The sequence below is a fragment of the Filicampus tigris genome, chromosome 2 (assembly GCF_054856515.1).
Source record: "Filicampus tigris isolate MCC_2025a chromosome 2, RoL_Ftig_1.0, whole genome shotgun sequence".
NCBI lineage: Eukaryota > Metazoa > Chordata > Actinopteri > Syngnathiformes > Syngnathidae > Filicampus > Filicampus tigris.
The window spans coordinates 716,525-730,374 of NC_141218.1; the positions used below are offsets into that span (position 1 = coordinate 716,525).

At 47.0% G+C, this 13,850-nt stretch overlaps 2 protein-coding genes across 2 annotated transcripts; one reads left to right on the top strand and one right to left on the bottom strand.

The window, feature by feature from the left end:
* The first annotated feature begins 465 nt into the window (after positions 1-465).
* LOC147150707 (FERM domain-containing protein 7) lies at positions 466-5,988 on the top strand. Its single transcript, XM_086020868.1, has 12 exons — positions 466-770; positions 1,893-1,997; positions 2,077-2,122; positions 2,228-2,306; positions 2,391-2,488; positions 2,569-2,683; positions 3,591-3,738; positions 3,800-3,895; positions 3,971-4,137; positions 4,263-4,331; positions 4,898-4,973; positions 5,066-5,988. The coding sequence occupies exons 1-12, from the start codon at positions 660-662 to the stop codon at positions 5,939-5,941; spliced, it is 1,986 nt and encodes a 661-aa protein (XP_085876994.1). The 5' UTR covers positions 466-659; the 3' UTR covers positions 5,942-5,988.
* A 74-nt stretch (positions 5,989-6,062) lies between these two features.
* On the bottom strand, positions 6,063-13,095 carry LOC147150708 (serine/threonine-protein kinase 26-like). The gene is made up of 11 exons (XM_086024388.1): positions 12,740-13,095; positions 10,530-10,598; positions 9,932-10,093; positions 9,537-9,593; positions 8,950-9,058; positions 8,721-8,878; positions 8,243-8,428; positions 7,454-7,596; positions 7,194-7,365; positions 6,983-7,110; positions 6,063-6,512 (listed from the first exon to the last, which is right to left on the bottom strand). Exons 1-11 carry the CDS (start codon positions 12,758-12,760, stop codon positions 6,497-6,499), a joined length of 1,221 nt encoding a protein of 406 aa, XP_085880514.1. The 5' UTR covers positions 12,761-13,095; the 3' UTR covers positions 6,063-6,496.
* Positions 13,096-13,850: the final 755 nt, after the last annotated feature.

Genomic DNA, 13,850 nt, shown 5'->3' on the forward strand with positions numbered 1-13,850 from the left:
ATTGCAATCATTTGTTGCCAATCCCTACTTTAAAATACATTGAAAAATACTTGAACAAAGCATTTACTGGCTTCTGATTTCAAAACTAGTCATCCATCAATTTGTTGTGTACAGTATATGTGATAAGGCGATCATACATTGACAGTATATGGGGTCAAGGTCGAGACGGCCCTCCAGGGACAACATAACTATGACTGCATACAGACAACTGTCATGCAACAAAAACAAAAATCAGCGAGGGAAAGGGCACTTGAAAGTTCAGGGACAATTAAGTCACATTTTTTTCTGCTACTCTTGTTATTGCTCTGGCCTGAGCACAAAAACTAGACATTTTGAAAAATAGTCAAATCCCCACTCCCTCACACACGTATGCGTACTCTTTTTCACACACACGCTCACGCACACACACACGCACACACAAGAGCGCGCCGGAGGCTACAGGATGCTTTTGCACTACTAGCCTACTTTACTCGAAGACAGGTCACTTCTGTCAAAGCGTCCAGCCACCGTGAAATGTGAAATTATTCCAACAATAAACGCACACGCGCGCACAACACACTCTATCGGTGTGCGTGGGTGTGTGTGTTTTGAAAGAAAACACGCAATAACTCAGCAACACAAGCTTCATTTCTTTCTCCCCGGAATTCTTGTGTCACGAGATGGACGAGCGGCCGACATGCACACGGGCACGCCGTAAAGTCTGCAAGGAGACTCCATTTAGACTGCGCGTGGTTTTCCTGGACGACAGTGAACGCACCTTCGAGGTGGAGGTGGGTTGTTGTTATTTTTTCAATGTTATGCTATACATTTTCATTTTTCAGTCTGACTACACACATGGAGTTGCTTTTTAATCTATGCATCGTGTTTTTTTTGTGCCTTACTAAAACTGTTTATAAATTTGACTAGAAATCATTTTTAAATGCCTTGTTAAAGTGAAATGAACCTAAACACATTTTTTTTCAAGAATATGTTCTATGCAGCCCCACTAGTTCCAACACGGAATTCTGATGGATATTGCCATTGTGGAATACTGTATGAGTTAAGCAGCAAAATGCAGCTCTTTTTAGCCAATGCCATTGTGGAATACTGTATGAGTTAAGCAGCAAAATGCAGCTCTTTTTAGCCAACTCAGGGGGCGGCCATTTTGTCACTTCTATCGACTGACAATGACATCACAGGTGCTCAGGTAACGACCAATCACGGCTCAGCTTCAGAAAACAGGTGAGCCGTGATTGGTCGTTACATGAGCTCTGAGCAGTTGTGATGTCATTTTCAGTCGACAGAAGTGACAAAATGGCCGCCCCTCAGAGATGGCTTTTTGGGGGTAATTATTTCTCAAGTAATTTTTTTAGTTTTACTGTACTATATAAAAAGGCCTTACTCCATTACCTTTTTTTTAGTCTTGATACTTGTGGTGTTTCACTCATCTAACTGCTTCACTGTACTTTTTGTCTAATTATACTGGTCGGTTTTTTTTTTCAAATGCTTTGCTATAGCCTTCTGAATAGTGAATACCATGCCTTTTTTAGTCTGACTATAAGTTTTTACTTTTTTTTTTTTTTATTAATCTTAACGAGACTTTTTTTTTTTTTTTTTACATTTTGACTCTACATCTTGGCAATTTTACAGTCCAAACATAAATCCTGCAGTTTAAATCCTGTTTTTTTTTTTTAGGCCTTTCCATCATGTCCTTTTTGTAGTCTGACTGCACAGTCATTTTTTAGGCCAACCGACAACACCATCTGTCTTTTTTTTTTTTTGTCCGATTTACACCCTGTCTGTTTTTATGTACTGTCATCTTGTTTTGACTGTACAACGCCAACATTTCCAATGCACACGTGTGCCAACAAGAATGTAGCGATTGTAACGCTTCCCACTTGTTTCCATGTTAGCAAAACGTTTTGGGCGGCGACTTCTTCAACAAAGTGTGCGGTCACCTGAAGCTGCTGGAGAAAGAATACTTCGGCCTGGAGTACCGACACCACGGCGGCAACTACGTGAGCCTTTGGTCATGTCACGCGCACACGCGGGATGATGAAATGAAATTAATTGGACTGATTGTGGCTTGTTTGGCAGGTGTGGCTCGAGCTGCTCAAGCCACTAACAAAGCAAATTAAATTTTGTAAGTGTTGATTTACAGCAAGCAAAAACGTGTCGCCGTATAGTCCACCAAAGCAAGGCAAGTGGGATTCGTATTTTTTTTTTTTTTTTTTTTTTTTTTTTTTAGACAACAGCGATCTGTTCTTCAGGTTCATGGTTAAGTTCTTCCCTCCGGACCCCGGACAACTAAAGAGGAGCCTCACTCGGTACGGCGCCGTTTCTCAAATGTCGGCGGCAGCAGCAGCAGCATTCCCTTGTTGCATCGTGGATGACGTCATGTGTGCGCGCAGGTACCTTTTCGCCTTGCAGGTCAAGCAGGACCTGTCCAATGGCAGTCTGACCTGTAACGACAATAGCGCCGCCCTACTGGTCTCTCACATACTGCAGTGTAAGGACCAAACAAAACATGGGAGGGACTTGAGTATAGTGCAGTTGTAAACAGTTTAAGGATCCACTTTATGCGTACAGCAGAACTTGGGGACTACGATGAGGAGCTGGACTGTCAGCACCTGGAGATGAAGCACTACGTCCCCAACCAGGAGTACCTGGACCACAAGATCCTCCGCTTCCACAAGAAACACAGGTAGAGTGAAAACAAAAAAGTGCAGGTTGTTGAAAAGGTTCATAATTGCAATTAGATGCCACTAGATGGCAGCAAAGCACGATTTTGTTCAAAGTCAAACACTTCAACTCACGTCAAGAATTCCGTCACACCAAGATGTCACAAAAATGGTGGCAAAGCACTCATTTTGTCTAAAGGATCTCCCTTCAAACTTTTTGGACACCAGGGTCCAGAAGTTGTAACAAAGTGTCAACATTTTTGGTCGAAATATGACAGAGCGCTATTATGTTGAAATAAAACTCAACTCACTTTGTGTATTTATTATATTATTTTTTATTTACTTCCTTGTGAGGATATAGATAACGGATTATTAAGGAGGTCACTATTTTTTCTTAAATGAATGTCCAACACACTTAAACATAGTTCCTTGTCATGCCACAGGATGGTGGCAAAGCACTAGTTTTGTCATCCTAGAGGAGCTGATGTCAGCATCGTTTTTTAGATGCCAGAAAATTGCTGTTTTTGCCTAAATGAAACTCCTCAAAACAGTTCAACAGTTCCTTGATTCTACAGCAAAGCAGAATTTTGTCTGACACTCCTCAACTCACTTCAACATAGTACCTTGACACCAACTTGCCAGGAAATGGAAGCAAAGCACTATTTTCTGCCTACAAAAAGAATTCCACTCACTTCAACATCGTTCCGTGACAAGATAGCACAAGAGCGCTATTTTTGTCGAAATGAATTCATTGACACGGGACAGCACCAATTTTGCATGACTAAAAGCCCTCAACTCATTTCTGAAGTGAAAATGTCGGCAAAGCACTATTTTTGTCTCAAAGCACCTCCAACTCATTTGACACCAAGATGCCACAAGATGGCGGCATGGCACTATTCTGATGATGTTATTGCTTCTTTTCTCCTCCAGGGGCTTGTCTGCGGCCGAGTCGGACGTCCAGCTGCTGGAGTTGGCCAGGAAGCTGGACATGTACGGCATCCGGCCGCAGTCGGCCAGCGACGGCGAGGGCACGCGCATCAATCTGGCCGTCACGCACTCGGGCGTGCTGGTCTTTCAGGTGGGCGGCCGCCGTCGCCATCATGACCGGCGCACTCAGACTTGCTCGCTCGCTCATGCAGGGAAACACCAAGATCAACGCCTTCAGCTGGGCCAAGATTCGCAAACTCAGCTTCAAGCGCAAACATTTCCTCATCAAGCTGCATGACGCCGTTGGGGTCAGCGTCCACTTCTGAGCCCCCTTTGCTTCTTTCTTTGTTGCTAACCGCGCGCGTCGCCGTTGTCCCGCGCAGCCGTCCCGCAGGGACACGCTGGAGTTCTGCATGGCCACTCGGGACGTGTGCAAGGCCTTCTGGAAAACGTGCGTGGAGTGTCACGCTTTCTTCCGTCTCGCCGAGGAGCCCGGAGCGGCGCACAAGACGAGGCTGCTGTCCACGAAAGGCTCCAGCTTTCGATACAGGTCACCACTTTATTCCCACGATATAGTCACTTGTTCGGCACGTGTTATTGACAGGCGTATTCCAAATGGGAACCCTGCTAATACTTTGATGCTGACGTTTTTGCTCCTTTCCAATGTGGACCCAGCGGGCGCACACAGAAGCAGCTGCTGCAATGTTTGGGAACGAGCGACAAGAAGCCTTCGCATTTTGACAGGTGGCCTTCATCAAATCCGACCACCCGGTGGTGCCCCAGTAGGCGGCGAAATGGCTTCTCTTTTTTTTGGAGCTGATTTTACATGGGCTTTTTTTAAGTTACGTTTTACTACACATAATGTACATTTAGAGGGAAATCAAGCCAAACATCTTTTTTTCAAGAATATGTTCCCAGCAGGCCCACTAGTTGAAACAGGACATTCTGATTAATTTTGCGTTCTTGGAATATGAGTTAAGCAGCAAAATCCGCCCGTTTTTTTTATGAGGGCCCGCTGGAAACGTAGTCTTGATAAAAATGTGTTTGGGTTGACTTGCCCTTTAAAGTCCACTTAGCTGAATGCTAACAAACAATGCAAAAGGCCATTGAGCGGCTAGCAGATAGCATCTGTCTCAGTGTTCTAAACCTTGAAACTGAGATTTGACCACAAATGGTACATCAAATGTTAGCGATGGGCACTTGACCCCTTTTTGTTGAATTGCCCAACTCCAAATGCCATTGAATGTTTTTGCCTTGAATTTGCTTTTGTTTGTTTGTTTTTTGGAACCATAACCGGCGTCTCGTTGCAGTGCTTCCCGTCAGGCAGACTACGACTGGCGGCAGTGCCAATCTTCTCCCGATCTCCTCACCGACGTCGCCAATCAAGTACACACGTGAAACCAAACAAAACAAAACAAAAAGATTCGCCTTTTCAGTATGTGCAACCATTTAGTGTGTGCGACGTATTTCCCGAGCAGAGCGAGGACGCCTTCCCCCGGCCCACTCGCGCCTTGGAGCGCAAGCAGCCGTACGCCACCCCGCGGTGTCGTAGCCTCGCCCGGGTCACGCCCCTCTCGCCGCAGACGCGAGCGGCGTCGGCGACGGACGACACGAGGAACCACGCGAGGGACCGAGCGCCCAGGCCGGCCGAAGTCTACGGCAACCGCCGGCGCCGCCGGCCCGTCCCACAGCCGCAGCCACACCCGGACGCGGCGCAGCAGCTGGTTCTCCTCTACCCCACCAGTCCCGCCTACCAGTTCCACCCGGTGCTGCCCACATTCTCGCGGCCGTATTTGGCCGACTGCGCCGCCTCGCTGGAGTGCTTGCCGCAGCCGAGGAGGCGGGACGGCCGACCGCGAGCGTCTTTCTACCCGCTAGGCCAAGGCGGGATGGGCGGGGTGGGCGGGATGGGCGGGGCCTCCTACCATGCGGGCAGCAACGGGGCGGGGTTAATGGGCCGCACAGAGGCGGGGCATTACAGCGACGACTGCAACTTCCTCCCGGGGCTGCCTCGCCAACCGGACGTCAAGTTTCACCTCCCCGCGTCCGAATTCCGCCCCCTTGGCTACTACCCCCACTTGACGCGGCCAACAAGGCCCACCTACCTCCCGCTCCCGCTCAACGCCTCCCCGTTGCCTGAACGCCCCGCGGGGAGTTACAGCGACTCGGAGACGGACGTTTTCTACCCGTATTACTGCGCCCCGCCGCCGCCGCCGCCGCTCGGAAGGGTGCTGCGGCACGGCGGATTGGCCCGGATGAGATTTTCCTCCGGCAGCCTCCAGCTGGAGGAGGAGCATGAGGAGCAGGAGGTGAAAAAAGACGCGACCAAAGCCATGACCAAGGTCACATTGTAGAAAAAGACAAAAATGAGTAGTAAAAGTTTAAAAAAACAAAACAAAAACAAAAAACCCTATTCTTTCTTCGGGTGAAAGTCTTGTAAATAAACTGTATGAATTAACATGGACGCAGACAACATTTTTAATCAAGCTTAAATATTTATTCATAAAATTCTACGTCCCGCTAAAGAGGAAAACATTTCTCCAAAATCTTGTACATGGTTCCCGCTGAGTAAGCGTCACGACATCCCTTATGGTATACATAGAAAAAGAATATATACAATGACCAAGTTTTAGTTTTAGTCTTTGGTTTGGTGGACAACAAAACATCATCATAACAATAATAATATTGGCATAATCATCTTTGTCAAGTGCTACTGAGCAAATATTTACACCTACAAATCAACAAAAGGTAAAGCAGTACTGCTGGACCAGAAGCAGAAGAGGAAAGACGAGTTCTTTGTCCAGTAGCAATGAAGTAAAGACGCGCGGGTGTGTGTGTGTGTGGAGACATTGCACAGCAGCTCTCCAATTTGCAAGTGTTGAGACACAGTCTCTGGTCAGCGCGTCTCCTCAGTTGGCGTTGAACCTGTGGGCGGCATGAGAAGACATTGAGAATGCAGGACGACGACGACGACGACGACGAGAAATGACGCAGGCAGAAGGACTTCATGGGTCCAGGTTATCTGCTTCCAACTGGAGCTCACTTTGGAAAAATGCGGCTTTAAGGCAAAAATGGCAGATTTCCCGTACATTTTTTTAAGGCTCCTTGACATATTTGGTGTAGTCCATGAAATATGTTGATTGGTGAAACTTCTCAAGCCTCTTTTGTTGACGGCTTCAAACACTTGAAACTTCCTGTTCAATTTCAGGTGTCGCTCCTTGAGACTTGAATTTAAAAGCACTGACACCTTATTGGTGTATTTGAAAAATGTGATAGAAAAGTCACTCCAAGATAAGAAAGGAGACCAGCAAAACGGGGAAGCGTGTAATACAGAAGTACGGAGGAAAACATTTGGGGAGGGGATCCCCAGCATAGGCAAGAGAAAAGGGGCGTACCTGGCGATGATGTGCGTCACCATCCGGTCGGTGATGCCCGGACACGCGTCCTCGGCCAATCGGATGTTATGTTCCAGCTCTTCGATGGCCAATCGCTTCTCCGAGTGCGCCTTGTGCTGCTGCTTCAACTGCACAAACGCACACGCTTGTAGAAAGTGGCCCCCTCGCGCGCGGGCGGGCGGGCGGATTGCCGGCCGGACGGCGCTCAAACCTCGGTGAAGACGGGCGAGATGATGGTGCCGAGACTGGCGGACGCGCTGGCGGCCGTTTGTCCTTCGCTCCTCGGCTGCCCGTTGATGTGCGGCCGTTCGTCCGTCTTGCGCTTGCGCACCGTCGTGAAGCTCCACTCGGGGGAGTCGCCGTCCTTCCTGTCGCCGGACTCGCTGAAAGCGCAAACGCGAGTCCGGCCAACTGGACGCATTTGGGATTTTTTTTGGGGGGGGGGGGGGGGGGGGGGGGGGGACACGTTACCCGTCGGAGTCGTCGGGGCTGCTGTCGCTGTGCCCTTGCTCCCGCCATCTTCGGTATCGGTCGATCAACTCGCTGAGGTAGGACGTCTTCTTGCAGTGTTTGACGATGAACTTGTGCTTGAGCAACTCCTTGGCGGTGGGACGCTGAAGGAGGGGAGAGCAGTCGCAACGTATGCACAGAGATAGAGCGTCCATTTCCATGACAAAAAAGCGACTTTGGATGTGGACAAAATATGCGCGCGTGTGCTTTGAATGTATTTCCTTTTTCAAATCCTACATCCGACAACAATCCTAAGCCAACAGCAAAGCCCGTGGTGAATGGTGAATGAATATTACATCTTAAAAGCACAGTCACATTCACAGTTTGCCACCCACAGGCTTGCTGATTTTTTTACCCCAATCATTTTTCATATTGTGGATTTTGCAGGACGCATGGCAGTTGGCCATCCCTGCGCACTAGAGGGCGCCTGCGTAGCACACTTTTCAAATGCGGTCTCGCCCGTGGCTCACTTTTGCTTTGGCCATCCAATTGCAACGGCGCTCGCCCTCGTTTCGGGTCGCAGGTGAGCTCGGAACCTATCCCGGCCGGCCAACTTGAGGGCGAGTGGCGCTCGTCGCGCCGGACTGCTTGCCAGCAAATTGCAGGGCAAAGTAATCCCACTCCCGTTCGCGGCTGAAGACAATTTCGAGTCTCCGAAGGATGTTTTTGGCAGGGTGGCTCTAAGGCTGCGCGGAAGGCCGCGTGTGGCGCGTCACTACGTTTGTCCGTGAAAGCGGGCGAGCCTCTTACGAAGGCGGGGTCCTTGTTGAGGCAGGCCTCGGTGAACTCTTTGAAGCTCTTGGAGAAGTCGCCCGTCAGCGTCGGGGGAGGCGACTTGGGGATGAGGAAGAGCACCCTCATGGGGTGCATTTCCGAATTGGGCGGCTCCCCCTTGGCCAGCTCGATGGCCGTGATGCCCAGCGACCAAATGTCCGCCTGGCGGGAGTTCAAATTCACACCATGAGCAGACGGGATTTTCGGAGGTCGATGTCAATTCCGATATCTGGCAGAATACTAGCCCGATAACCGATCGATCCGCAGATTCAAATTGAAAATTAGGCGATGAATAAAATAACCCATTTTTTGGGCTCACAAAGATATAAAGACAGAACTTTGGACTGCGACAGTACATTGGCATTTTGTATTTGTTTAACTTTACGCCAGCCAGAAAGATCAGTCAAAATTGAGAGCTTTTTTGGGGGGGGCTGTTTGAATGTCATTGTCTTGCCTTGAAGTCGTACGCAGACTGCTGGATGACCTCGGGCGCCATCCAGAACGGGGTCCCCACGAAGGTCTCCCGCTTGATCTGCGTGTCCGTCAGCTGACCGGCCACCCCGAAGTCGGCCAGCTTCACCTGGCCGTGCTCCGACAAAAGCACGTTGGCGGCTGCGGGCCACGGACGCGGCTACGTTAAAACGACGCGTTTGTCTTTTCAACGCGCGAGGTCCACGGCGCACCTTTGATGTCTCTGTGGATCTTCTTCTCCGAGTGGAGGTAGTCCAGACCCTTCAGGATCTCCTTCAGCATGGTGGCGATTTGGGACTCGTCAAACGGACCCGCACGAAGCTGCGTGCACACAATCAAAGATGACGACAATTTTTCACGAGACAGAAAAAAAAAAAAAAAAAGAGAATTGGATTCACAGTGCCTAGAAAAGCGGCCGACCTGAGCGGATTTTTTTAAGCCGATTCCAATATTTGGCAGAGTAGTAAAATTCAGATAGCTAATTCATTGGCCAATTGATGAAAAAAATACAGACGTAATGAGAAAAATGTATTCATTTTTGGTCTATTAACAGTCATAAACATGAAAATATGAATTGCAGGCAAAGCGTTTGACTGTTGACAATTGTCCTTTAGTATTTGTTTGAATTTACCAACACAGAGAAAAATCGGTTGATTTTTGGCCAATTATTGGGTGGGGGTGGGGGGCTGGGTCATCATTACATCATTATATTTGACTTCGGTTCTGACAAAATGCGCCCCATTTCACAATTTCCTTACAGATTCCCAAAGGAAAATGTTGACGACACTGACTCACTCACCAAGTCGAGTGCTGAGCCTCCGCCAAGGTACTCCATGATGATCCACAGTTTGCTACCCTGAAAGACAAGCCCGTCATCGTGCAGCAAGCACCCCAAATGTTGGACAAACAATTAGGGCACCAACAATTGATTTTTTTTTTTTTCTCTCCCTTCCACCACCCCGCCTCTTCGGAGGACAACTTTATTTTTATTCAGGTACAGGTAAGAAAAAAAGGTTTAAAAAAGCTCCAAAGCCCATTCATCTCTCGTACAGACAGATATTAAAATAGTATTCGCAATAATAATAATAATAATAAGTGATGAATAAAATAAAGTCAGCCGAATGTTGCTGATATATTTTTGGGAATGAATCGGCTGCGGTCAGGCCCCGCCCGCGAAGAACGCGGCGTTCTCACTTTGAGGTAGGAGCCGTAATACTTGGTGATGTAGGGACTGTCGCACTGGCTCAGCACGGTGATTTCCTGCTGGATGTCCTCGATTTCGTCCTCGGCCTCCTCCAGGTCGATGATCTTGATGGCCACCACGCTGAGCGAGCGGTTGTCGATGCCTTTGAACACCTGACAGAGAGACGCACTTAACAATCGCTGAGTTACTACCTCATACTCAAAGAGAAAAAAAACTAAACGCTCCAACCTCACAATTTCTCGACAAAATCAAATCAACATTCCCAAATGAATGGAGGATTAACAAAAATAAATAAATAGATGTGCAATTTCGCAACCAGTTCAAACATACCAAAGATTCCTACCCCCAAAACATCATCCGTGAGAAATTTGCTAGATTCTTCTCAATTGAACATTTCAAACACAAGCATTTTGTTGAGAAACTCTACACATTCCACGTGTAAATTCCCAAAAGGATTTTTAAAAATTAAAAAAAAACCAAAACATTCCTCTACTTTTCTGAAGAATTGCACATTTTTCATAATACCATTGCCAAATCAATCAAGACGTTTTACAAATGAACCACTAACTTCAACATAAAACAGCTGACCTCGCCAAAGGATCCTTTGCCGATGCGGTCCAGCTTGGTGAACAATTCTTCGGGATCGATCTGAGAACTCTGACAGAGGAAAACACAACGACGCAGGTGTTGACAAATATTTTCAAGTTTAGCTCAACAATTTGGAAAAACAATCTGATTGCGTCTCTCCATGTTTTTGGGGTTTTTTTTTAACAAGTAAAAAAATGTAATGTATTACAATGAACGATAGCTGATTATTATTCATAAATGTTTTGGTCTCATGCTAGAATAAAGTCAAATGAACCACAAATGAACATGAAAGGCAGTTCATTGACTTTGATTCGAGTTGTTCACCGATGAAACCCTGTGCCTTCTTTTTTGCTAGGCGCAAGTAAACATTAGCGAGTGTAGTCACAGGAGAGGCGGCCGCCGCGCATGTTTTCCACATGCTGGCCGCGCGTCAGGCAGCGAGTGGTGAGGAGCCTCTGCGGCCGCGCTCGACTTTCCGCACGCCTAAAAAAAGGAAGTGGAACAACACGCAGCAGCCGTGCCACTCCCTGCCGCCGCCGCCAGCGCGACCGACCGCACGCCGCCGGCCTGGAAGATGTGCAACGGCACAAAAAGCAGCCATTTTTATAGCGCTCATTCAGCAGCAACCGCCACTGCAATGCTTTTGATCAAAATGAAGGCCTCTACTTCACTTACTCTCAAATTTTGACTTCAATGATTACGTTTCCTCGCCGACTGGTTGTCACCGTTTCCATTTTTAAAACTTGAACGTAAGGCCGGGTGTTCAATAGGGGCCGACCGATTAATCGGCTGGCCAATTAAATCAGCAGAAATAAGCTCTTTGAAAATCATTTTTCGGTTTTCTTTGTTGTTTTTTTTACATCACAAGATCACGATAATGACATGCAATTCCCTTAAAATAGTGCACACAAAAAAGCGAACTATATTTGTAATCCAGGATTTTAACAGTTATCCATCGATAAAACCGTTGAAAACAGATTTGGAAGCGCCACACAAAATAAGGTGCATGTGAGACGCAGGTGTTAACATTGCGCACACGGGGTGGCCGTCCTCACGTTTGACTTGTGACTTTAAGTGTGCAAGGCTTTAAATGGCCGGCCGGGCATGGCCTGGTGGGTGACATTGGCTGGCAGCAAATGTTTGTTTGTTCATTGAAGCATTTGAAGGCGTACGACCATTTGTGTCATCAAACTACTGATGTCGTCATTTCGGCCTTCGTCTACGCTTGCCTGCGCTGGTTACACTAACAACATGACTATACAGACAATGCGGAGCTAATTTTCAAAAGCACAGTCAAAGGTTGTCTGTTCATGTAATCATTTCGTCTTCGATCTTCCTTTTAACATCAACCGTAATATCATTTTTTTCAGTAGTCACCAACGACTACCGTTTATACTATCAATTCGGGCAACAAGGAAAAAAACTGAAGGGGAGCACCAACGATTCAAAATGACACGTCAATGCAAACATGTTGTCCCGATTCAGTGGATGTGTCACACAAGCAAACAACCCGAGTTAAACGTTCACCTAGTCGAGGAAGTAAAACGGCAACATTAGCCCGAGCGTCCAGCTGTCAATCATTTCAACTCGTCTAAAGACAAACATCACCTGCGGCACTCGGCGTTGCAGTCAAAGACCAGGCAAGCCAGCGCGACCGGGCAGGTTACACAGGTCGACACGCCTGGGAGCCTCCCAACGTAACAAAAACCTTTCGAGCCATAAGTCAAAGAAACCATGAAGAACAAGAACCCTGAGAAATAAAACCAAGGATTACGTGGAAGGATTCATTCGGGATAACAAACAGTGGTATAAGATGACAATGTACACGTTAGTGATGTATGAAACTGTTGACATGCACAATACAGTATGTATTGCTCATTCTAACTTGAGAGAGAGAGGATGTTATTGGTCTCGAGAAAATTCCCAGCCCGACTCCTTGCATGTATAATCAACAAACATCCAGTTGCCATGCAAACAGCCGCAATCTAGAGGCACCTCAAGAATCCATGTTGGGGCCTGGTGACTTCTTTCTTTGAAACATGTTTTGCTCGACGTGTGGACGTCGCGGGCTTCATTTGACTATTCTTAGATAGTTGTGGCTCGCCGAGTCGGCATTTAAAAAGTGGCCTGCTGTTGCACAATGTCGCCTCGCCGCTTGATAAACTGGTTTAGTTGGCTTTAGGAAGCCCGATGCACCTTCGTGCTTTTACCTGCATGCCGGGAACCTCCATGGTGACTTTTCTTGACGCGAGAACGCCCTCCTCCTCCTCCTGCAGGTCGCTTTTGCTCTTGAATGGTCCCTCGGGAGCTCGACGCGGGGCAAAACAAAAACTCCCCCCGTGCAAAGAGTGACTTCCAGCCGACGGAAAAAGTGAAAACGCCGGCGGATGATCGCGAGAGGCGCGGGCGAGCGTTCTGTGAGAGAAAGTTGGGCAAACTACCGAGAAGCCTGTTGCTCAGTGGGCGGAAGGAGGAGGAGTGAACAACCAAAAGCAGTTTTTCGACACTCGAAAATTACAAGTGTCAAAAACGGCTGTATTATTTGCTACATGGTTTTTTTTAAAAATGTTTTATTTGTATTTACTATTATATTTATTTTTAGTCCTCTTCGTCTCTTCCGCCACCAGGAAGTGTAAATTCGCCTCATTGAGTTTGCTGGCCCGTAGCTCCAATACGTCAGCCTATCCGCCATATTGGATGGGACAACCTATGTTATTTTAGTATGACTATGCTTCTTCATATTCTTCATCATTGGAACAGACTAGTGTTACATTGATAGTTGTAAAACGTGACATTAGAAAAAGACACAAGCTATGATTTTCGTGCTCAATAACTTCATACCACAAACAAATGAAGAGTAAAACATTTGATTTTTAATCTTCAGAATAGAAATTAGAGACGTTTTTAGTGCTCCTAAAACACACTGCCAGCCAGTCAGACAGACACGCACAGGAGACAGACATAAAAAAATACAGTTATTTGACTGCTTACTCTGATAATATACATTTTCCTTATGTTTAGAGTTTTAGAATAGCACCAATCCAATAATTGTACTTAAATATATCGACTGATAATTCGTGAGACATGCGTGTGTAAGGCATAAAAATATATTTTTAAAATCGCACCAAGGATGGCTAGTGTGCTCAAGTCACACAAAAAAAAAAGCATTCTGCTATTATTGCTCGGAGTAAACGTTTGTCTTAAGGTGCATAAATGCAAAACAAAACCAGAATTGTTCTTGTACGATTAGAATCCGTAAATAAACGTGTTTCGCGCAGATGCTACTGTTAAGACAAGCCATGGCTGCCGTGCTAAGGTCTG